General features: G+C 43.3%; 1 protein-coding gene across 2 annotated transcripts in view; it reads left to right on the forward strand.

Annotated features, from left to right (window-relative positions):
• The window catches only part of KIAA1614 (KIAA1614 ortholog), an 80660-nt gene that overhangs the window by 23869 nt on the left and 30145 nt on the right, over positions 1 to 26646 (forward strand). For both annotated transcript variants that reach the window (XM_040360241.1, XM_040360242.1), the window contains exons 5-7: positions 8679 to 10294; positions 15724 to 15820; positions 17652 to 17880. In XM_040360241.1, the coding sequence (XP_040216175.1) occupies positions 8679 to 10294; positions 15724 to 15820; positions 17652 to 17880 (1942 nt within the window). The remainder of the gene's footprint in view (positions 1 to 8678; positions 10295 to 15723; positions 15821 to 17651; positions 17881 to 26646) is intronic.

A 26646-nucleotide genomic window follows, 5' to 3' on the forward strand; every position in this document is an offset into this window, starting at 1 on the left:
AGATTATTTTAATTTTAATTAGATTACAGCCCCTCGGCAGAAGGAGGAAGTGGGACAGGAAGTCCCACTCCTCCTGAAGCCCCCACTCCACCCCCAAAAAATTACATGCCAAATGTGGCATGTAAGGGGGCGAGAAGTGAATTAAACGGAAGTTCCACTTTTGGGTGGAACTCCGCTTTAAATAGCTTCCTTTACCTTAGTGCAGTCCTCCTTCACTTCCCTCATCCTTCCATTTTGCTTTTAAATGTCCTTATTTCTTCTGAGAAATCCTCACTTCCTGTTCTTCTGTCTGCAACTCCACGCAGTAATGCAAGGCTTTCTCCCTGGTGTGGAGTGTCATGCTTGCCCCCTCCCTTGAGGGGGCGAGCAGGAGAGTCAGGATGCTATCTACGTTTCAGATAGAAAAAGGAGCTGTATGTTAGTGGGCATCCTGACTCTCCTGTAGTCCAAGGTGAGGGGGCGAGCATGACACTCCACACCAGGGAGAAAGCCTCGCATTACTGTGTGGAGTTAGTCAGAAGAACAGGAAGTGAGGATTTCTCAGAAGAAATAAGGACATTTAAAACAAAATCGAAGGATGAGGTAAGTGAAGGAGGACTGCACTAAGGTAAAGGAAGCTATTTAGGGGAAACATGTTTTACCTTTACAACCCCTTTAAGCTAGTGCATTGTTGGTTCACTTACCTTAACCTCCGATTTCCCTTCTAAATGTTTTTTTCTTTGTCTGAATTTCTCACTTCCTGTTTCTCCTCAGTAAGCTTGCCCCATCATCTGGCTGGGGGTTAGTCAGCCAGAACAGCTTATTGAGGAGGAACAGGAAGTAAGAAATTCAGACAAAGAAAAAAAACCTTTAGAAGGGAAATCGAAGGAAAAGGTAAGTGAACCAACAATGCACTAGCTTAAAAAAAACTATTTAGAAAATAAAAAACAAACCTTTACAACCCCCTTTATCCTGCTGGTGGAGCTACCTGATCATTTAGACCAATGTACATGACTCCATTCATCACAATTTTAGGAACTACACAACTAGATAAAATATCGCAAGATTTGAGCACAGACACGGGAATTGTAACTTAGAACAAAACTCCATGCTGAGTTGTATTTAATGGTGCAGCTTCCAGGGTTGTCATTTTAAACTGACTTTGGATTGCCGTAAATAGCTAATTTGCATACTCAACGCGGAATTCGATGGAAACGCCACCTAGCGGCCGCCGAAATATTGCACCTTAAGATCCGATGGCGTACTAAGACGTACGCCTGTCGGATCCCTCCGAGATGCCGTCGTATCTTGTTTTGTAGATACAAAACAAAGATACGACGCAGGAATTTTAAAATTACGCCGGTGTATCAATAGATACGCCGGCGTAATCCTTTTGTGGATCTGCCCCTAAGTGTATATATTCTAGAAGGTTTACATTAATTCACTGATGTTTCTTAAAACCATTTCCTGGGCCTCGAAGACTGGAGTTCTGCAATCCTACTTTTAATCCTACAAGGAAAGAATGTCAATGACGGGAATATTTGTTATTTTGGTCATGGTGGAAGCAAGTTGTAGCATGTATGGTGGGATATAAGATGGGCTGCATTCATTTAAATACATTCTTTCTAAGAACTCAATTTTAGGAAGAGTTTGTACCTGTTTTGATTGCATTGTCTGCATATAGGACACAAACAAAAGAATAATTATGCCTGTAAGATCCTTACATGGCTCATCTCCTCTGGTATTGTCCCTACAAAAGGTGACGCTAATGAAACATGTATACAGACTGTAAATTGGCCAGTAATTGTTTCCTTGTTCTCCTCCTCTGAGATATCAAAGAGAAGTACAGTGCTGACAGATATATAGAGTAGCTTCCTTTGTATTCTGGGTAATAAATGTTTGTTTATACAAAGGCTTAAGCCTGGTGCTCACTATAATTTTTTTTTTGTTCAACCCAGCGGGCTGAATGGAAAAAAAAAAAAAAAACCTGACAGATCGCTGTACTATTGCAAGCAATGATAGTACAGTGATCTCCCCTCCCTCTGCTATTATGTTCTGACAGTAGGACTGCCCCCCCCTCCCCACCAGAACACACTGGTCAGCGCTCGCAGCCATTGGTTACCAGTACTGATGATTTTCCAGCATGCCTGATCGACAGAAGCCAGTTGTGAGACCTACTTCTGTCAGACAGGGAGCTGTATATACGACCCGAAAAGTCTGCCGGTTCCTGCTGAACCTAATAATTTTTGTTTGAATTTCGCACCATTAGTGGGCTGCAGCAACAGCCAATTTTCGTGCTGCCATCGAATTGGAGTAATCAGGCAACAAACGATTTTCTAATCAATGATGGGAGAATCGTGCGAGAAATGTAATTGAAAAAGAAATGCGCATGTGCAAGAAAAGAAAATTCACAGAAAGAAAAGGAGATTCCCAGCCACGAAAATTATTTTCTGTAGCAAAAGGAGGTGAAATTGAAGGCTTGGTTGGTAGAATTTCGAAATCAATGGTGGCACCATTGGATCACAGACGCAAAAATTTCTGATTTTCAAAAGAAAATTCTTTTGAAATTCGATCATGCCTTAAGCTGGCCAGAGATCACAATTTTTTTCGATCGGGCAGAAGGCTGAAAATAAAAGGATTCTTTCATCAACATAGGACAGCCACAGGTGGATCAAATTCAATTCATCTATGGCCAGCTTTAAAGTGATTGTAAACTCTGTTACACTACTTTTCACTACAGGTAAGCCTACAAAAAGCTTACCTGTAGGTACTGTGAATATCTCGTAAACTTGCACAGTTTAGGAGATATTCACTGTATCTGCATGTGCCGATGTCATCGGCACATGCGCACTGAATAAACAGCCTGCTCGTGCCGTTTCTTCGGTAGCTGTGTCGTAAAAGGCGGCTCCTGCGCGCATGCGCAGGAGTGACGTCAGCACGACTCCTGCCAATGACAGCGCCGGAGCCCGCGAACTTGGAAATAACTATGGGAGACATGTCGCCAGTCGCAACAGTGTGCGGGAACCGCTGCAACAGCTTCAATGGAGGGTAGGTATTTCATAATGAGCCAGTATGCAATGTTACATACTAGCTCATTATGCCTTTGTCTTGCAGGTTTTTTTTTGAATTAACTGTTTTTCTGCAATGTGACCCGATCCTCGTCTAAGGCCGGGTTCACACTGGTACTACACAACTGTTGTACGACTGTCATCCTACTTTGCCCTGTGACATCGGTCCTAATTCCATCTGACTTGAATGAACAGGATAGGATTTTTCTCCAACTTTGAGATACTCCAAATTGTCCTTTGACCAATCAAAACAATCCCATTGTGACATAAATTCCTTTTCTTGCTGCTGTAATCACCACGTCGGTGTTACAAGTCAGATGGTTAGGACATGGTTCTGACTTCAATGTTCTTGAATGGGTTGAAACCGGACCAAAGTGAGGGGAACATTTTCTAAAGTCGGACCGACATGTGTCGGACCAGTTATGACGGCTCTCATAGGGAACCATTGATTTGTACACGTCATGCGACATGCTCCCAAAGTTGGAGTCTTTGTCGCACCAATGTGAATCGGGCCTAAATCAAAACAATATAAAACATAATGTGCTGATAACACACAGACAATTCAAATTTTTCATGTCCTGAACACACCCATTAAACATTCATAGTTATGCAGGAAAAAGTAGGCAAACCCTTGGAGTTATGGGTAATTAGTGCAGCGCTAGACGTGTCAAAACACAATACTTATAGTGACATAAGATCCATAATAATAGATATAAAAAATGTGACTAAATAAATAATGAAAGAAGTCCATGTGCAAAGACCAGACACCACAAACAATGTGATGCTGGAAAAAAGTGTACACAAAACACTATATGTGAAATAGTCAGTGTACAGAAATGAGTATATCTTTCCAATCGCTGACGTACACTGCTGAATATCTAGTTGTCTGCAGGGATCACCAAGGCAACAAGCATGAATAATGAGGTACTCTTACCATGGGGTGTGGACTCAGCTGTTTTGCAACAGTAAGTCTGATGCGCTTGATGGATGGCCTCTGTGGACCTGGATCACTGCAACAAGGACTCCAAGGATGATGGTGCGTTCTCAATCACTCAGGTGGGATGAATGCCAGGAACGACGGGAACCAAACCGCTGGACCTTCAGATGCAGGATGAGTGTGGAAAAAACAATTCCAACAGGCTCGGAAAAACAAAAAGAAACAGAGTGCTCCAGATGGTGCAGGTCAAAAATAAACCATGACAGGTTTTATTTAAAAGGTCATGAAAAAATGACAAAAATATGTAAGTTAAAAGTGATCACATAAATAAAAGCAGTATAGGGTGCTGTAAAGCAAAATATCATCGGCAGCCTGCATGACAGTACAGCGCCGAATGACATCATCCCCACTAAACTGCTGAAAGAATGTGCCGATATTTTGGCACCCTCAATCTCACACCTGATAAACCAATCATTTAAGAAAGGCTTGGTACTGCCATCCCTAAAACAAGGCATAATAAAACCCATTCTAAAAAAACACAACCTCGACCCGAAGGACCCAAACCACCGTCTACCTATAACCGGCCTCAATGTCTTCTCCAAGATTATTGAGAAAGCTGTAGTACAACAGCTACAACACCATTTAGATACCCACAAACTACTGGACCCACTACAATCGGGTTTCCGTCCAGGTCATGGCACTGAAACGGCACTTCTCAAAAGACGAAGGAGAATCATGTCTTCTGATACTGCTGGACCTTAGTGCGGCGTTTGACACAGTAGATCACAAAAGGTTGCTGTCTCGGCTCACAGAAGTAGCCAGAGTCGCTGACTCTGATCTACCATGGTTCGCATCATTCCTGGAAAATCGATTTCAGATAGTGAATCTGGGACCGTTCACCTCTGAAGCACGTACTCCGACATGTGGAGTCCCTCAAGGGTCTCCCCTGTCTCCCATGCTATTCAATATCTATCTTCGCCCACTTCTCAAAATTATAGTACCACTCCTACGCTGACGACACTCAACTCTACTTCCGAATAAACAACAAAAAGGATAAAATACGCCGGACTAGAAAAATGCCTCACTCTGATAGACAACTGGATGACAGAGAGTCACCTTAAACTCAATGGATCGAAAACAGAACTCCTTCTGCTCCACGCAAGCAAAAAGAGACTTGCTGGTGCGACATGGATGCCCCCGCCCATATTGGGACAGACCATTACCCCAAGCACCAAAGTCAAAAGTCTTGAAGTCAAAATTGGGTTAACATGCACGCACTTTGACCACGCGGTCTCTAAAAAGAGAGGCGAAGGACTAACGGGGCTGGTTGAGCAGGCTAGATCCTCTCACTCCCTTATAGGGAGTCCCTCTGTCCCGTTGGGCTTCAAAGCGGAGCAGGTAGGGCGGGCTGTGTGGGAGGACCCCCTCACACACCCGCCATTGCCACCCGGGGCATGGAGAAAGGTGGCAGATTGCCTCTGGGGGAGGCCTGCCTACTCCCAACTCCTGCAGTCCGCCTCCTCTCTCGAGTACACGCACAAAATACACTTAAAAAAAAAAGTCTCGGAGTCACTTTTGACAATGGATGCACAAATTGGGTCCGTAGTCAGCGGATCCCACCATCTTCTGCGGTTGCTACGAAGACTCGTGCCCTTCATCCCGGAAAAAGACACCGCAGTAGTGGTAGGTACAATAATCAACTCCAGACTCGATTATGCCAACTCCCTTTACCTCGGTCTCCCAAAATACCAGATTGCTTGTCTACAAGTAGTCCAGAACACGGCGGCACGACTGGTAACAGGGAAAAAACTCTGGGAATCAATTACCCCGTCCCTGAGGTCCCTCCATTGGCTGGCCGTAAAGGACCGAGTCACATTCAAGGCCCTCTGCTTGACGCACACACGTGTACAAGGAACCACCCCCCAATATCTATGTGAGAAAATAAAACACCACAACCCCAATCGCGTTCTTCGGTCCACTAACCAAAATCTACTACAAATCCCCAAGGCCCGCTACAAGACCAAAGGAGAATGAAGATTTGCAGTCCAAGGACCATGACTGTGGAACGCACTACCAACCGATAATCCGAATAGAAGAGAATCACCTGGCCTTTAGGAAAAAACTCAAGACCCATCTTTTCTGAAGGCTAAATAGAAGCAAATGGATACCAAGCGCCTTGAGGCGATATCGTTTGCATTTGTAGCGCTCACTCACTCACTCATCAGTCTACGTCAGCGATTGGAAAGATATACTAATTTCTGTACATGGACTATTTCACATATAGTGTTTTGTGTACACTTTTTTCCAGCATCACATTGTTTGTGGTGTCTGGTCTTTGCACATGGACTTCTTTCATTATTTATTAAGTCACATTTTTTGTATCTATTATTATGGATCTTATGTCACTATAAGTATTGTGTTTTGACACGTCTAGCACCGCACTAATTACCCATATTTCCATTTACTTTGTTTGTTTGAGTGCTGGCTGCTTTCTTGTTTTTGTGGTTTAGCGCAGTTTTTTACCCCCTTTAAACCCTTGGAGTTAATATCTGGTCAAACCTCCTTTGGCAGCAATGACTTCAAGCAAGTGTTTTTAGTAGCTCTGGATCAGACCTGCACAACAAACACTCAGGAATTTTTGCCATTCCTCTTTAAAAAACTGCTTCAGCTCAGACACATTTGTAGCATGTCTTGTGTCATTCCACAGCATCTCTATGGGGTTAAGCTCTGGGCTCTGACTGGGCCACTTCACTTTTTCTGAAGTCAGTCTGGCTGGAGTAGCCACTGTACTAAGTCATCTCTATTTATTGTCGACTGATGGATGCCTTAAGCCCCATCCACAAATATTGGGAGACAATGGGCAGTTAAAAAATCAAATAAAATGGGCAACATTGATTTGTGTGTATGTCTGTCTGTCAGTCGGCTGTTCAGCAGTCAGCCGACACTCGATCAGCGCTCTCAGCCAATGGCAGAGAGCGCTGATTGGAGTGTGCTGGCAAGGGGGCCGTCCCCCTGTCAGAACACAACAGCTCAGCTGGGAGATTGCTGAATTGACCTTGCAAGATTAGTACAGAGGCTCTGATCTGAGCTGTCATTTTTTTTTCATGCAACTGCCTGGGTTGCATGGAAAAAACTGTACTGTGTACCCGGCTTTAATATTTCCTCCAGCACTGTGAATGATTAATAGGTGTGTTCAAAAAAGACGCAGTTAATTAGAATTGGTTGTGTTATCAGGGTAAGCACATTGTGTTTGTCTAATGTTGTGACTAAAGCCGGGTACATACTACAGTTTTTTTTATTGCAACTCACTGGGTTGCATGACAGCTCCGATCATAAACACTGTACCAACCATGCAGGGTTAGTCCAGTGATCTAATCCCTTGCTGAGCTGTTGTGTTCTGACATGGGGATGGGCCCGCTCGCCAGAAAACTTTGATCAGCATTCTCTGCCATTTGCTGAGAGCGCTGATCGGGAGTTTGTCGCCTGCTGGTTTTCCAGCATGCACGTCCGACAGAACCCGGCCAAGCGGCTGGCTTCTGTCGGGCATACTGCCATATACACGGGAAGAATGTTGTGCGTTTTTTTTTTTAACCAGTAAATGTCTCCCGGCATTCTTCCCATGTGTACAGGGCTTTAGGCTGGCCATAGGTTGTTTAAATCTCGACCGGTTCAGCAGGAACCATTCAAATTTATGTATGGGCAGGCTGAATGTACCAAGTTTGATCAAACAACTTGGGTACAACCAGCCTGCCGGATTTGGCATGCGATTATCGCTAGTGGCTGGTTTTGCTGCTAGCAATAATCACTGTCTTATGCTCCCCGCCATACTTTTTCTTGCTACTGTATGTGGCTACAAGGATCAATACACTTAAAACTGGTATTTGGTTTTACTTTACAGGGCAAAAATGCTTCCACCTAACCCCCCCACCCCCATTATAGTTTTATTTTTTTTGCATGTACAGTGCTAATACTCATTATACCAAAAATGCACTTAGCTCCCAATTTTCTGTTGTGGGCTGCAATTACAAGAAATACTGTTGGCCTTGCCCTGTTATTTGTTAAGCTGCCCATACATTAATCATGCATTCATGACCCGATTCCCCGATCCATACATTCAATGAGGATAAGGGATTCACTCACATTTTGCTATTGTGTTCTGGCGGCGGGGAGACTTCCCTGTCATCAGGATACACTGATCAATGCTGCCGGGTATAGCCAGCAGCACTGATCATTCAGGGAAAACTAGACATGCTGGTTTTACAGAAGACAATTGGCAGTTCGACTTCTGTACAACTGGCCTACCCATTCATGAATCGTAATTCGACCATTCACCCTCTCTAATTCTCCTCTTTATCATTATCACAAAAGGTGAAAGTTACCAAAACAGGAATATTAGTGAAATCTTCCAAAGGGGCCAGCTGTTCCAATAACACTGGTGATAACCAGGGATTCCCTCGGTTTAGATGGATTTCCTCTCACTTCCTGTTTTGGAAGTGAGGAGAAACCTTCCCAAGGGGACACAGATGTAAAATAAAAACTAACGGGTTATAACCCTCCCTTGCTCAAAAAAAAACTCCCTTACTGAAAAAAAATGGAGCTCCTCTTTATGGAAGGTTTTGGTGCTATTATTTTATAACTTTACAGCAACTGTAATACAAGTTTTCTGCCTTATTTTTCATATTTTATTCTTATAGGGGCCCCAACATCTCAGGTGCTGTGACAGACGGAGGATCCTTAAGTGACAGCTCCAGCAGTGAGTATTCTACTTGGCAAAAAGGTTTTCGAGGGAGTTCACCTTCTCATGTACGCTTCCAGGATGAGTCTGAGCGGGAGGCTGAAGAAAGATACAGGGAACGACAACAGGTTCCACAGAAGGTCTCTACTCCACCACCCAAGAGACAGCCAAATGGTCCTATTTCCTGGACGGAACAACTGTCACCTTCAGGGAATGGACAGTGTGGAACGTGTAGCTCTTATGTCAAAGGAACAGGCACCAGTCCAGCTGCCACACATGGTACAAACCTACGCAATGTCCATTTGGGTTCTAAAATGACTCAGGATGGCTCTGTGAGCTGCCCTCTGGGGGTTAAACCTTCTCCCCACTGGATTTTGCCCACTCAACCATGGCGAATGTATACCGAGTTGATCCGTGAAACGCACATTGGCAGTGACTCTACTCCTGATTCTTCTGGAGAGGATGATGGTAATCGAAGCCACAATAAGAAAAGTCGTGACTGGGGCATGCACAGACACTGTAGAAATAACTCAGCCAATGCTACTCCTGAACAAGGCGCCAAGGTACACCTTTTAGATACATATTCTGAGAGCGAAATACGAGTGGGAAGATCACTCATCGATCAAAATAATGGAAATGGAATTGGTACTTCAAGCAATGTTTTAACAAATAGGGGGAAAAATAAGTCAAACCACTTAGAACCCATAGGCAAAACATCAGAAACAAATCGGGAGAAAGGCACTGCTGCAAGAAGTTATTGTGTGGACTCAGTGAGGACCGGCTTAAGGAAGAGTCCACAAAATACAGAAGCAAAATCCACACAAAGACACAAAAATTCAGCCCTAGAATTTGACACTAAACCGAATACATCCATCCAAGAAACTGGAATTGGGGCTATTGTGCTAAATATTGACACTAAAGATGGAAATTCTAGAATGCATTTGACAGACTGTAGAGCTCCAGTTACTCCAGTGATTCAGTGCACGTCACAAGCTATTTCTTCCCCTTTTCCATCTGGCCATGTGCCTGCCCCACCTTCTGGGAAAGCGCCCATAATGATGCCATCAAGAAGCAGACTTTCACTACGGCCGGGAGGCATCAGTCAGCAGCCACACAACTCACAGGAAGGCGGCATAGTGCAAGCCCCCCATGAGAAAAGGGAATCTCTATCCAAACCAGTGCCAAACAGCAAGAAAACCACGCAAGAAGCCCTTGGGGCTTCAGATGGTCACCAACTTTCTCAAGGAATGACATCTAAAGATAACAAATCTAGAGAACGGACTCAGAAATTGAAGAAACACACAGAAAATAAAAAGACAAAAGAAGTCAAGGAAAACGGGGACGTCATAAAACACCAGGAACCCAGGGAACTTGACAGACCCTACACCAGCAGTAGACAAAAAGACTATGAGAGACATCCGTCGTTTAAAGACCAAAGAGACAAAAACCACGGTTCGGGAACCCTATCTAAGGAACAGGAGAAGAATGAAACGCATCATTCTAAAAGGGAAGAAAAGTGCACTGAAAATTCAGGAATAAACGGGCAGCTAACTTGCAGCAGCAACACAAATACAGGTTAGAAAATCCTTTACTGTATTTATGCTGCAGGCCATCTAATGGTGGCCTTACCCTTTTCAGAGTTGTGTTTAAACGAGTTATATACAATCATAAGCAAGCGATTCATCATTGATTAAAGAAGTGTGGGAATGCTAGAAAAACAAACATACATACTCACCTCCATGCTGCATCATTGGTCTGATGCAGCTGTACCTTGCCGGCTCTAATGCCGCGTACACACCATCACTTTCTGCGATGGAAAAAAACGTCATTTTCAAAAACGTCAATTTAATTGACCGTGTGTGGGCAAAAACGTCGTTTTATGTCTTCTAAAAAACGACAGAAAAAAATTGAAGCATGCTTCAATTTTATGTGTCGTTTTTCAAAAGTGCACTTTTTACCTCACAGAAATTGACCGTGTGTAGCAAAAAACGTCGTTTTCTAAGACGTTTTTTCATCTACGCATGCCCAGAAGCTAGCTTCAATGGTAAAACGTGGTGGAACGTAACCTGACTTTGCAAGATCATTGTGAGAAAACGATGGTGTGTATGCAACTTCGTCTTTGAAAATTGAAGTTTCAAAAACGTCATTTTTTACTTCACAGAAAGTGTCGTTTTTTTTCATCACATAAAGTGATGGTGTGTACGGGGCATAAGCCCAAGAACTGAGCGATCACATGACCGCTGATTGCTCAGTTCTCAGACAGCTATGAGCAAAGGGAGGTGACTGTCAGTTACTGCTTTCTGCTCTGCCCCTCCAGCTCTCACTAGAGTGCTTAGCTTCGGAGGGGGCTGGAGCTGCTGGCTCAGGATTTCAGTGGTATGCTGAGAGGCTGAGGCAGCTGCCATTCATGCAAATGCATGGATCTCCACATTATTGTCAAGATCCTTCCAAAGCCTGGAGCAGCTCTGTGATGTCAGCTGACAGCAGGCTTTCACCTTCTGTTGGTTGAGTCTGAGTCACAGAAGAACACAAGTAAGTGCACTCCTGTGACCCAGAAGAGATGTATGCCCAAAAAAGCTTTGGCCATATTTCTCTTTTAGAGCTCTTTCACACTGCAAGTGCGAGGGTATCGGCGGTAAAGCGCTGCTAAAAGAGCGCTTTACTGACGTTTTCTGCATCACCTTTCAGGCTCTTTTGCCCTGCTAGAGGGCAAATAAAGGGTTAAAAGTGCCTGCAAAGCGCCGCTGCCGAGGTGCTTTGCAGGCACTACGGCAGCCTGCCCATTGATACACCGCTCCTAGAAGAAGCTGCTTGTAGGACTTTTTGTGACATCCTGCCAGCGCAATGCCACAGTGTGAAAGCACTCAGGCTTTCACATTGGGATCGCAGATGAGGCTTTTTTCAGGCACTTTACAGGTGCTATTTTTATCATTAAAGCGCCTGAAAAACTCCTTCAGGGTGAAAGGGGTCAGAGAGTATTGACACAATAGGGAGAATTTACCGAGACTGGAGCCGCCAGAATCTGTAGCAGCTGTGCGTGGCAACCAATCGGCTTCTAGCTTTTTTCCAAAGATTAATTGAACAAACTGTAGTCAGAAGCTGATTGGTTACTATGCATGTCTACTCCAGTTTTAGTCAATTTCACCGACCCCACTGTATTTTTCTGATCAACCTGAAAAATCAAAGCTATGTTCTATTAGTCATAGATCTAAACAATCTATTAAAAATATAAATTAATTGATCTGTATTATGATTGGTTCTCTGATACACATAGAGATAGTTGTTCGAGTGGTTAAAAGCGATCAACAAAATGTCACCATACACGATCGATTTGGCAGATTCATATGTGAGCAAGAGTAAATCGTATAAATGGAAGGTCTCTGGTTGCTCATTTATATTCAGTTCAATCAGTCTCGTTGCACTGAAGGATCAATTAAATATTCATATCACTAATGTGTGGTCACCACAAGGCTGGTCAAAGAACTATGAAGCCTCGTACACACGATCGGATATCTGATGGAATCCAATCTGATGGATTTTTTCGTCGGATATCCGATGAAGCTGACTTTCATCAGTCTTGCCTACACACCATCAGTCAAAAATCCGATTGTGTCCAAACGCGGTGACGTACAACACTACAACGAGCGGAAAAAAATTAAGTTCAATGCTTCCGAGCATGCGTCGACTTGATTCTGAGCATGCGTGGATTTTTGACCGATTGAGTTCCATACAGACGATCGGATTTTTCTATCGTTTTTTTATCCATAGGAAAAATTTAAAACATGTTCTATTTTTTTTCACCAATGGAAATCAAACCGATTGGGCCCACACACAGTCCATCGGTCTGTTTTCATCGGACAAACCGATCGTGTGTACAGGGCTTTACTGATATCAACAGATGGTGAGAAACTTGCACGTTCCTCCTGAATTCCCGAACTGCCAGGACTCACCGTGACCTTATCACTAGCTGACCAACAGATGCATGCAGAGAGTATATGCCCGTGTCACTGTAGAAAAGGAAAGCCAGACGCATTTTACATGTCAGAAATTCTCAATGGGGTTGATTTACTAAAGGTTAAAAGACAGTGCACTTTGCAAGTGCAGTTGCACCCATTTTCCTTAGTAAATGTAATGTGGTAAAGCTTCACCTTGTGAAGAATACTCAATCAGGTGCAAGGAAGGAAGGGGAAAAAAAATATAGCATTTTTGCTTGCACATGATTGGAAATCAGCAGAGCTTTACCACATGTTCTAAGTAGGGTTGTCCCAATACCGATACTAGTATCGGTATCAGGACCTATACCAAGCATTTGCCCGAGTACTTGTACTCGGGCAAATGCTCCCGATGCTTCACCCGATACCTGTACTGTCAGCGGTGATCAGTGCATGGGGAAGTTACAAGTTCTTCTTCTCTCTCTCCCCCCCGTGCGCGGCTTTCAGCTGCTTTAAAATCAGCGGTGATCAGTGCTTGTAACTCCCCCACACACGATCACCGCTGACTGTCCCGTGTCCTCCTCCAGCCCCCCTTTCGTTTTGCTGCAGTCTCCCTCCCTTCGTGTCCCCCGCCAGGTTTCTCTCTCCCTCCGTGTCCCCCGTGTTTCTCTCTCCCACGTGTATTCCCGCCGTGTATTTCTCCGTGTATTACCGCCGTGTATTCCTCCATGTATTCCCGCCGTGTATTCCCTCCATGTATCCACCGTGTATCTCTCTCCTTCCGTGCTCCTCCTCCACCCCCTGGAACTGGAGAGCGGGGTAGGAGCCGGTAAATCTGGTTCCTTACTGCTCTGAATGGACAGAGTCAGTGATCACTGACTCTGTCTATTCACATAACTGAAACATTGTAAACTGTGATTACAATGTTTCAGTTTATGAATGAAGAGAAGACGCTGTCTTCTCTGCATTCATTTTCAGCGCAGATGAGGCTGCTGAGAAAGGAACTGGGGAATCTGTGTCCCTAGTCCCTTTCTCTGTCTCAAAGGGGAGATGTCAGAGGTCTGTTAAGACCCCTGATATCTCACCAAAGCCCCCCAACAGGGCTGAAAAAAATAAAATATAATAATAATAATAAAAAAATATTATTGTAGAAAATAATAAAAAAAAATAAAAGAAAAAACACACGGACACGGTCCACCCCCCCCCCCTTAAAAAAAAGAAAGCATTATAAATTTAAAAAAAATTGTTAAAGATAAAAAAAAAAAAACCTACTGACACATGTGCCGCTGTCACATGAGATTAAAAAAAAAGTATCAGTATTCGGTATCGGCGAGTACTTGGAAAAAAAGTATCGGTACTTGTACTCGGTCTTAAAAAAGTGGTAGCGGGACAACCCTAGTTCTAAGTGAGTGCAACAGTCTATTTGCCTTTAGTAACTCCACCCCAATGTGTGTTAGTAAAAACTTCCAATGGCAAGAATTTATATCACCAACAACGGCATTGTAAACTGGTTGTCACAAACAATTCTCAGATCCGTGGCTTGCCATGATGAAAGTACCTACGGGGTCACATCAGTGTATATGTAATAATTTTAGAGATAAAGCTTTTTGGCATTCGTATGTAAAATATTTACTTTTCAGGATATGTTGGTGGATCATGAAGCTTATCTTCAATGCTGACCACACATATGGAAATTTCAGCCGCTTTTAACCTGCTTTCTTTGGCAAAAACAACCAAATGGAAGAGCACAACCAGCTTCCAACAGTTTCTGTTGACACTGTGAAAACATCTAAGAGGTATTGGTGGAATGTGTCCATTTGGTTGTTTCTGGAATTTAGGGCAAGTTAACTTGCCTTCAATCTGCTTCCTGTGACCAATGAAATTCTGTCTCAAAGGGATTGTCCAATAACTAAAAAAAAAATCTTAAATATCTTCCACCCAAGAAAAAAAAGTGTCCAAAAAGTAAGGATCTCTGGTTAAATTCAAATAAATCTTTGACACAGATTCCCTACGGGACTTGGTCAGTCCTTCCTGTTATTGAAAACCAAAATGAAGGAGTAAACCAGGCATTATCCACTGACTGATGTTTTCTTTCACCAAGGGAAACATCAGTGGCTCCATTCAGTGCTGTCTGCAATGGTATATTCTCATTTCATTTTCCCCAGAGTCACACAACTTGCTTGGGGAGCACATGTGCTTAGCATTTCTTTTAATACATCCCTGGTATTACTTTTAATACATCCCTGGTAATACTCTGTCGTCTTACCCTTCCACCTTCCTCCAGACACGGCAAAATAATGGAGATCCTGTGAACTCTTATGAACCAGCTTCAAGTTTGCAGGCTCATAGAATGCCTTCCTTCTGATGGAGTAAATTTGGGATTACCGATATTGCATGTCTTTGGATATTGTGTTAATTATTTGCAGTGGCGGCTGGTGCTCAGAATTTTTGGGGGGCGCAAAGAAACTGAAAAAAAACATCAATTACAGCCACTGTGCCCATCAATTGCAGCCACTGTGCCCATCAAACACAGCCACTGTGCCCATCAATTACTGCCAGTTTGCCCCATCAAACGCCGCCTGTTTGCCCCCTCAAACGCCGCAAGTTTGCCCCCTCAAACGCCGCCAGTTTGCCCCCTCAAATGCAGCCAGTTTGCCCCCCTCAAATGCAGCCAGTTTGCCCCCCTCAAATGCAGCCAGTTTGCCCCCATCAAATGCAACCAGTTTCCCCCATCAAATGCAGCCAGTTTCCCCCCATCAAATGCAGCCAGTTTCCCCCCATCAAATGCAGCAAGTTTCCCCCCATCAAATGCATCCAGTTTCCCCCCATCAAATGCAGCCAGTTTGCCCCCATCAAATGCAGCTTGTTTCCCCCCATCAAATGCATGAATCTATCTGATGTTGAGTGACGGGTGCAGGGGAGAGGGGGCGGCGCTCCTACGCCCACTATGGACGCATCGCCACTGATTATTTGGTGTATCAGGAACTCCTTGTGGATCAGGTATGTACTGTATGTACAGGGTATAAATGTGAAACTGATTTTTTTTTACTTACATTACTCTATTTTTTAAAGGATCTGGCCAATGTTTCCGTGAAAACAGCTTTCACTGCCAAACAAGTGACTTGGGAATTTCAACCAAGGACCGCTACCCGGAACTACCAGATGAGGGGTGAGTGAATGCTACAGACATAGGTAGCCTTAAAGGATACCTACACCGAGAAAAACCTGAGACTTCTTCAGAAACTAATCGTTGGCTTACTGGCATATTAACCATTTGTCTTTAATATATTACCGTATGTGTGGATAACTCGGAGCAAGTTCAAATCAAGAGGTGCGATTTTACCTGCTGCATGCTTGTTCCAGGTCAATAACATAAAGAGAGTCTGATAAATAGCATTTTCAAAAGGAAAACAAAGAAAGTTTTTTTGAGTACAGCTTTCCTTTACGGTATAACTAATGGCAAAACATTTTATTTTCATTTTGGATAGAGTGGAGAGGGATTAGAACTACTGTTAGATTTGTATTTCTCTCTGTGTCCCCATGGGGTAAATTCACCCTCTCTATTTGTCCAGGCGATCATCAGCAATAGTGAAAGAAAATCCTAAATTCTGAGTGGCTGTTAAAATTTTTTTTTAAAGCGTCTCGTCCCAACAAGCTCACGTGCAAAAGCAAACGCATACGTGAGCAGCGGCCGCATATGAAAACCACACACGTGAGGTATCGCCGCGATCATTATAGCGATAGCAATAATTGTAGCCCTAGACCTCCTCTGTGACTCAAAACATGCAGCCTGCAGAATTTTTTAAACGCCGCCTATGGATATTTATAAGGGTAAAAGTTTGACGCCATTCCACGAGCAGACGCAACTTTGAAGCGTGACATGTTGGGTATCAATTTACTCAGCATAACATTATCTTTCACAATATAAAAAGAATCGGGCTAACTTTACTGTTGTCTTAATTTTTATTTGAAAAAAGTGTTTTTTTTTCAGATTAAATTGCGTTTGTAAGACCGCTACACAAATACGGTGTGACATAAAGTATTGCAACGGCCGCCATTTTATTCTCTAGGGTGTTAGAAAAAACTATATATAATATTTGGGGATTTGAAGTTATTTTCTAGCAAAAAATATTTTTTTAACTTGTAAACACCAAATCTCAGAAAGAGGCTCGACATTATGTTTGTTTATAGCAGTGAATTACAATGCTATAAGCAAGCATTTTACTGAATGAAACTGATTGTTTTATGGTGATTAGCCAAAGCTAATCCCATGGTACTGATGGGCTGTGATTGGCCCTGTTTGTACCATGTGATCAGTGCCGATCTTGATCTCCCTGGGGCCCTAAGCAAAATGACATGTCAAATTAAAGTTGGGAAAATGACATGTCAATTTAAGATTACTGTTCAGAGGGTGTGTTCTGCTGTCAGAAATTACACCTTTTATTAAAGTGAGAAGCAGGGGGTGCTGACTTCTTATCTCTTCTCCCATGCAGCCAGCGATTTGAGAAGATAATGACTTCTCATCAGGCGGGGCCTCTAGTAATTTGGGGGGCCCTCCGCAGCTTTGTGGTACCCTAAGCAGCTTGCATAGTGAGCCTATAGGGCGGATTGGCCCTGCATGTGATCAAGTTGACCAATCACAGCTAGCAACACAATTCACAATTGTACACAATGGATGGCATAAAATAAAGCCATGTGATTGGTCACAGTGGTCACATGGTACCAACAGCAAGCTGGTACACTGATCAGTCATCAACTGTGTTCCGCACTCGAGCGCGATTCCTGACAGGACATTATATGACATTCAGTCAGGATGGGAAAGCCACTGGCCGTTATCCTGCTATAGTCCAGGCAGGAAGGTGTTCAATATATTGCAGCTTACTTATCATTAAATGTATTGGCTACATTTTTTTTTTTTTTTATGATTTATTTTTCCTTTGTTTTAACAATACTGTTTAGCCATGTCACTAACAGGCATCCTCATGTCTTGCACCCCACAGCTCATTGCAGCCTGCAGTAAAAAAGGGAGACATCCGTAGCGGGATGAGGAAAATCTTTTCCAGTATTGGCCTGACCTCGCGGCCCAAGCTGGAGCGTTTCCAGTCCTCTAGTCTGGAGCAGATTTCTTCCCCTGGGTCCAGTTCAGCAAATGGAGACTCTGAATCGTTTGATGGATCCGTGAAGTCTGGGAAGATAAAGAAGAGTCCCTCGCTGCAGTCCCTGAAACTGGTGAGTGGAGCAGACTGCTGGCTGGGTAAACATGAATCAGCACAGCTAGTTCTATATACACAGCAGCTGATGGCCGATAAGTACCTCTTATAACACCTACTGACTGTCCCTCTGGCAGCTCCTTATCTGCCGTCAGCACCTGCTTTATCTCTATCTGTGTACTGTACATAAAGCATTACACCTGTTCTCCACTATTAGTAGTCAGCTGATAATCACATCACAGCCAGTGACTACAGCATTTAACTTGTTCCTGTCCAGATAGGAGAAAAGGTGATGACATGAAATGAAGGATGAATTTCTGGGCAAAAAAAGAAGAAGGAACCCCCCTATTTAGCCCATCTCTGTAATACATGCACATTGTCCCCACTTCATAATACACTGCAACTACATAAAAAATATCCATTGATCCTGACAGATATCCAGCAAGCTCCTTACTTCCTGTATTAACCGCTTGCCGACCGCCCACCATAGTTTTACGGCGGCAGGTCGGCTCGGCACGTAATATAACGTGATTTTGCATTTCAGCCACTAGGGGCGCGTGTGCCCCTGGTGCCGATGCGCGTGCCCGGCAGGCACAATCACTGCCGGGCACCCGCGATCACTCGTTACAGAGCGAGAACCGGGAGCTGTGTGTGTAAACACACAGCTCCTGGTCCTTTCAGGGGGAGAAATGACTGATTGCATGTTCATACAATGTATGAACAGCGATCTGTCATTTTCCCTAGTCAGTCCCACCCCCCCTTCACTTAGAACACAATGAGGGAACATAATTAACCCCTTCCTCGCCCCCTAGTGTTAACCCCTTTCCTGTCAGTGACATTTTTACAGTAATCAATGCATTTTAAAGCACGGATCGCTATAAAAATGCCAATGGTCCCAAAAATGTGTCAAAAGTGTTCGCCATAAGGTCGCAGTACCGATAAAAATTGCACATTACTAGTAAAAAATATTTATAAAAATGCCATAAATCTATCCCCTATTTTGTAGACGCTATAACCTTTGCGCAAACCAATCAATAAACGCTTATTGCGATTTTTTTTTTTTTACGAAAAATATATAGAAGAATACGTATCGGCCTAAACTGAGGAAAAAAATGTTTTTTTTATATATTTTTAGGGGATATTTATTACAGCAAAAAGTAAAAAATATTCATTTTTTTTTTCAAAATTGTAGCTCTATTTTTGTTTATAGCGCAAAAAATAAAAACCGCAGAGGTGATCAGATACCACCAAAAGAAAGCTCTATTAGTGGGAAAAAAAGGACACCAATTTTGTTTGGGAGCCACCTCGCACGACCGCGCAATTGTCAATTAAAGCGGCGCAGTGCCGAATCGCAAAAAGTGGCCTGGTCATTGACCAGCAAAATGGTCCGGGGCTGAAGTGGTTGAGGTGCCAAATCAGCCTCTGTACTGAAATCCCAAGCAGTGCTGTCAGTCCTGTCTGAGTTCTCCTCCGCTGGATTACAGCACACCTCCCCCTTATGTTATGGAGACAAGGTAGGGGGGACTTGCATACATTGCAAATATGTACTAAATATGTGTTTGTTTGTTTTTCTGCTCAGACATAGACTAATTCAAAAACAAGTAAAAGGATTGAGTCGCCAACTCTGTAGTCGACCAAGGCTGTTGCCGAAACGCGTCAGCTGTTTTGCTTATCACTTTTTGTAACCAACCATTAAAATCGCTATATGGATTACAGAGTTCTTGTCTCAATCCTTTTACTTGTTTCTGCTGTAGTGTGTTAGGACACACCGAGCCTGAGCACCTGAAAGGATCTTGCAAATTGGACTGGGAGTTGTGTGCGCTGTGTCTCTTCAAACTTTCCCGATAGGCTCTTTCACACCAGACCCTTTTAGCTGCACTGTACAACGCATGCGCAACACAAGGACAAGCCAATTTGTCCTATCCCTTCAGTGCACACCACTGCATTGCAGAAATATACACTGAAAAATGTAGGATGTGCTGTACTCCTTTTTTTATTATTTTTTAGCACACAGTGTTGCGATACACTACACTATATCACAAAGCACTGCAGTGAATAAAGACAAAAAAAATGTAATTGTAAAAAAATTTGAAAAACTGTTAATTGTGTGCTGCATCCATGCAATCGCAATTGCCACCCTTCCTATCGCTGTACCCAACTACCGTTTCGTTTTTTTTCCCAACTTTATTGAACATGTTCTTGCCTTAACGTGGTTGTAAAGGCAGAAGTTTTTTTTTTTTTTTTTACCTTACTGCATTCTATGCAGTAAGGTAAAAATCATTCTGCATGCAGCCCCACTAAATACATACCTGAGCCGATTTTGATTCAGCGATGTGCACGAGAGCTGAGGCTCTCTCTCTCTCCTCATTGGCTCAGATACAGCAGAAGGAACCATTGGCTCCTGCTGCTGTCAGTCAGAGCCAATGAGGAGGTAATAGGGGGCAGGATCGAGTCCCACTCTGTGTCTTATGGACACTTGGTGGGGGGGGGGGGGGTGGAACCAGAAGCGTTGACGAGGGTGGCTTCCGTTTCCGGGGGGAGTGGTTTAGGTATGGCGGAGTGAGGGAGCGTGAGAGGAGCCCCTAACGAGACTACAGCGTGCACACGACAGGAGGACCGTGCAAAAACAGGCTATACCTCCCGATTGCAACGGCTCATGTCGCGCAGAGGCAGAGGGACAAGGAGGTGTACTGCTCTATCGGGTGTCTCAACCCGATCGCACATTACCCGATACCTCAGAGCGAAGGAGGGCTGTGCCCCACAAACAGACGTCAGTGACGCCAGCGACGCCAGCGACGCAGCTACAGACGCCACAGACGCAGCTCGAGAGATGGCGGGGAGGCGAGATTCTCTCTCAGAGGTGGTATCACAAGCGCCCGCAGTCACACACACGCTGGATAGAGGTATGTCTGGAGGGGGAAGCACAGGACAGCCGGAGCCTTCCGCTATGATGCTGAGAACGAAGGAGGTGGGAACAAAGGTATGCCTTGGCAAGTCAAAGGACACACAGACTCAGGAGCAAGAAGCTGCACTTGACATAAGACAGCTTAGTGTGCTAATACAGGCACTTCCCACGAAGGAGGACATACTAACAATGACAACCAGCATAATGGGCACTCTGCAAGCGGAGATAGAGGAAGTTCGCACTGGGGTGACGAGGGGAGAGCTTAAAATTAATAATTTAGAAGAGCAAAATTTTACTATGGGGCTCAAAATGGCGAATATGGAGGACGAGCTCAAGAGACAGTATCAGCAGATAGCTATGATCCAATTGCATGCAGAGGAAGCCGAAGACAGGAGCAGGAGGAACAATATTAGAATAAAGGGGGTCCCAGAAAGTCTAGAAGGGGCTGCACTGCGTGAAAAGGTTATGTCTATATTAAACCGAGTTCTGAAAAACCCTCCAGAGACAGTGATCGAATTAGACCGGGTGCATAAAGTCCCTACCACCCGTTACTCGGCACAATCAAATCCTAGAGATGTGGTTTGTAGGATTCATTTTTATAGGATCAAGGAGGACATAATGAGAATCGCATGGAAGGAAGGAACAATAAAATGGGAGGGGGGGGACATACAGATCTTCCCAGATCTCTGCCGGCAAACAAAATGGAGGCGACGGATGCTAAAACCCCTATTAGAGCTCATACGCGCCAAAGAGGCTACATATAGATGGGGGTACCCCTTAGCAATTATTACGAAGAAAGGAGGGCAGAGTTTCAATCTGAGGGTCCCCGCCCAATTAACAGAATTCTTTCAGTTTCTGGAAGCAGACCCTATAAATGTTCCTAACTGGTTGGAACTGCCGACAGTAATAGACAGATTCCCTATATAGGCTCTTTATTGCGATAACACACAAGAACTAGATGAGAGACTAGAGGGTAGAGAGAAGAAAGGGGAGAAGAAAGGGGAGAAGAGAGGCGGACGGCGAACAGAGGAAGAGGGAGAGGGAAGAGGAAAGAAGAAGGAAAGAGAAAGATAAAGTGAAAGAGATGTAAAGAACCACATTACGATGAACAATTTTTACTGAACAACTTATTTTTTTTTTTTTTTTTTTTTTTTTTCCCTCTGCATGGGGGTTGGATTCCCTTTTTGCAGGGTTTTTTATTTTTTTTTTTTTTTTTTTTTTTTTTTTTTCTCTTTTTTGGGGGGGGTTTGGGGGGGTTTTTTTTTTTTTTTTCTTTTTGAGAAATTGAGGGGGATAGGAAAACTGACTCTTCTCCCCGTTCTTTTTTTTTTTTTTTTTTTTTTTTTTGGCATCTCTGATTAGGGCCCTTGTTTCAGTCCCCTGGAGAGAAGGGGAAAGGGATACAGAGGCAGAAGGGATGTGGGGGAAGATAAGTATAGAAATAGCAGCCACACAGATAGAGACAGCAAGAAGGTAAGAGGGTAAGGGTTGAAATAAAATAGAGCGCACAATACACATAAAGAGGACAAGTGGACAAGGTGCTGCAGATAAACGGACGATTGACGTCCGTCTGGAACTAGATTATCCTCTGTTTTCCCACTCCCCTTGATCTCCTCGGGGTAGAGGGGGGCAATGAAACTAATTTTTTTTTATTTCTATTTTTATATATGTATATATTTTTTATCTTTTTTTTTTTTTTTTTTTTCTCTTTTGGCAGTTTTTTACTTTTGGACATATAAAATGATATGTGACATTGTATGTTATTATATAGTATTATAAGTACCGGTATTATATATGTGGTGTAAATGAGGTAAACGATATAAGTTAAGGTAATCTCCGAGGCCCAATAAGGGGGAGGGTGGAGTTGTGTATTTGCTGCGTGTTTTTTTTTTTTTTTTTTCTTTTTCTTTTTTTTTTTCTGGGGAGGTGGGCAAAAATGTTGCCACAGTATGGGTAGCAGGGGAAGGATAAGAGGGGTTGGAGAGGGGGGTGGGGGGGAGGGAGTAGGGCACGGAAAATATAATAAAAAAAAAAAACCCACACATTAAAAAACACGTTAATACACGGGATAACAGATTTTACAGCTCTCTCTTTCTTTTTTTTTTTTTTTTTTTTGAGAGGATTTTGATTAAGGGTATACTAAATAGTATACCAACTACATTATTTACACGAATGACACTAATGACACTATACACTAGTAGGGACACGAAGAGAAGGGATATAGAGGGGGGGGGTAAAGTAGAGAAGATTAAAGGGTGGAAGGGTCAAGGGGCCTCGGATAAAGGATGAAAGTATGGAAAATGGACCAGAGCAGTGGAATATATAAGGGTACTAAGGATTTTGGATTCATATCTTTTAGGGGGTTAAAGGAGGGTTAAGGATTAAAGGAGTAAGATAGGGGGTCCCCTTTTTTTTTTGGCATTTTGCTATATATTTGCTATATATTTGCTATATATAGGGAGGGTGGGTACAGAGAGAATGTAAAAGAAAGAAAACAAACAGAATAACAGGCTAACATGAAAATATATAAGCACAGGTCATTTTGACAAGATTGGTTGTTGCATTAGGGGGTACAGATGGGGGTTTGGAGTTGGAGTTGAGAAGAAAGATGTGTGGCAGCTGTAGGGCCTTATTTGCTTGCCTACTAGCTGCGTTAGTCTTTCTCTTTTTTTTTTTTTTTGTTTTTTTTTTTTTTTGGTTCCGCTTCCTTTTTCTCTCTCTCTCTCTTTTCTGGGTTATTTATATGACTAGCTGGCCTGGGATTGTACATACGATATAATGATACAACGAGGTTGCAGATTTACGCCAATAAGATATTCGTCAGCTGGACAAGATATTGATTAAATTAAGGATGAGGGGCGAAATGCATATTATTTTTCGTTTATTTAAAACCAGGTCGAGGATACTAGGATCTATAGTAATTAGATATAGAGTCACGTTGGGGTCTCATTCCCTTTTCTTTCTTTTTTTTTTTTGTGTGCTGTCGATATTTTTCGGTTTCTCTGTTATCGGGGTAGGATCACCCACACTGCACTTACCATGTTGAAGCAAAGAATGTAAAAGACTGAAGGAATGTATATACAGTATACAGTAGGCAGAATGTATAAGAATGTATAAGAAGGTATAAGAATGTATAAGAAGGTACAAGAACAAAGGTATTTAAAAGGAAGAAGGCGAGTGCAGTGCGGGAAAGAGGTGAATAGACCTATAATAAAATAAGACTAGCAAGTGTGCACGCGGGTAAACGTGGGGGGGCTCCGGAGGCGCCCCACGCTCTGTACTGCATATACACTCTCCCCACCTATAACGCCTCTCCTCCAGGTGGAGGATAAGCCAGAGGCGTTTAAAAAGAAAGGGGGTCTTTTTTTTTTTTTTTTTTTTTTCCCTCTCCCCTCTACTATTCTCCTTTTTCATACCGGGGGCAGCGTAGATTGATACGGGGCCCGCCAGGTGGTGAGGGGAGGGGGGGAGGGGGAAAAAAAAAAAAAGGAAAAACATTACTCGGGAACTGGGACGTGTGACCAGCTTCCGAGGTACGGGGGGGGGGGGTACTTAGATTTTTTTTTTTTTTTTCTTCTCTCTCTCTCTTGCGCTTCCACACTCTCTCTCATCCCTCTCTTGCCATCCCTCTCTTTCCCGGCGCTCCGGGCCCCCCGTATCTCCGACTCCATTCTGTGAGACGTCTGGGTCGGACGTGAGGCTCCGGGGATCCGCAGTACGCCCCCTCTCATTAGAGGGGCTAGTAGAGTAACGGTCGGGGGAGAGAGGAGGGAGAGAGGATAAAATGGAGACAGTAAACTTTACGTCCTATAATGTAAAGGGCCTAAATAGCCCAGAAAAACGTAACAAATTAATGGCGGAATTGAGTAGAATCAAAGCACAGGTAATCTTTCTGCAAGAGACACATTTTAGAATTGATAAAATCCCAAAATTGGGAGATTATAGATATCCAATTGTATATCATGGGGCCTCTCAGACATCTAAAGCGAACGGAGTAACAATTTTGTTTTCAAAACAACTGCTTTGGAAAGAATCCGAGGTAGTAAAAGATGAAGTAGGACGGATGTTAATAGTAAAGGGATGGCTAGGGGACCAAAAGATTACCCTTGTAAATCTATACTTACCCAATGAAGATCCCATATCTGCTCTGGTTAGATATCTGGAAATCGTCCAGCAAAAAAGAGAGGGGGTCCTAATTGTAGGAGGAGATCTGAATATAGCCCTAGAGCCGGCACTGGATGTTTCAAAAGGGGTATCGCATTTATCCAGCAGAAAACTACGAAAAGCAAAACGCATATTACAGGAGTTGCAACTGATAGATAGTTGGAGGATCCTGCATGTTCAGGAAAAAGATTATAGTTTTTTTTCTCCCAAATACAAGACATATACGAGAATCGATTATGTCTTGGTTGATCAGAATATCCTTTTACGTTTGCAAGATGCATCATTGGGTTCATTTACCATATCCGATCATGCACCCACTAATTGTAGCATAGAATGGGGGGAGAGGAGTCCACGTGAATGGAACTGGAAAATAAACGAAACCCTTTTGAAAGACCCAGAGTACGAAAAGCAGCTGGCACGGGAATTAGAGACTTTTTTTTCAATTAATGACTCAGGTGAAACAAAGCCAATGTATATATGGGAGGCACATAAGTGCTATCTGAGAGGGGTTCTCATATCTCTGGGGGCACACAGAAAACGCTCTCTGGGTGCTAAACTGGATAGTCTGCTGGGAGAGATTCGAATGTTGGAAACGGCGCATAAAAAAGCTCAGACGCAGCGGCTCGAGGAGCAGCTGACGGGCCTACGAGAAAAATTAAATCTTATGTTAACAGATAAGGCGAAAGCTAAACTAAATCGTTGTAGAAGAACCTATTATGAATACGGGAATAAACCTAGCAGACTTTTGGCTAACGCACTCAGGGAAACGAGAACCCGGAATCAGATTGAAAAAATTAAGGGTCAAGGAGATGTGACGGTTAACTCTACGCAACAAATAGCAGAAACATTTAGAGACTATTACTCAAATTTGTATCAATTAGAGAGACAGTCACCAAGGGCAAAAATATATGACAGAGAAGAAAGGATAAAAGAATATTTAAGGGCCTCAGGGATGCCGAGGATATCGACTGAAGATGCAGAGAAAATAGATAACCCTATCACAGTAGAAGAGTTTTGTGGTGCCCTCAGATCATTAAAACCGGGTAAGGCCCCAGGCCCCGACGGGTACACACTACGTTATTATAAAATCTTTTCAGAAAAATTAGCGCCTAAATTTGTTGCGGCGTTTAACTCGATACGAGAGGGACAGAAGATGTTGGCAGAAACTTTAATGGCCGAAATAACGGTAATTCCGAAGGAGGGGAAGGACCCCGCTCAATGTGCGAGCTATCGCCCAATATCCTTGCTAAATGTAGACCTAAAAATCTTTGCAAGGATATTGGCCGATAGACTATTGACACACATTCCTATGCTGATACATGCAGACCAGGTAGGGTTCATTCCGGGTCGAGAAGGTCGAGAAAATACTCAAAGAGCCTTAAGTACAATACATTTATCTCAGCAACGAAAACAGCCGCTAATACTGGTCTCCGCAGATGCGGAAAAAGCCTTTGATAGGGTGGAATGGGGGTTTTTAAAAGCTGTACTACAACACATAGGACTAGGGAGGGGGTTACAGAATTGGATTACAAGTCTTTATTCTTGCCCGACAGCAAGAGTAAAGATAAATGGGATAAAATCGGACCCTTTCCCCATCCAGAATGGAACTCGTCAGGGATGTCCCCTCTCCCCTATTATATTTGTCCTTTCTCTGGAACCATTTTTGAGAACGGTCAGAGCGAGCACAGATATAAGGGGTATTCAAGATAAGGGGGA

Source organism: Rana temporaria, chromosome 7, assembly GCF_905171775.1.
Source record: "Rana temporaria chromosome 7, aRanTem1.1, whole genome shotgun sequence".
Lineage (NCBI taxonomy): Eukaryota > Metazoa > Chordata > Amphibia > Anura > Ranidae > Rana > Rana temporaria.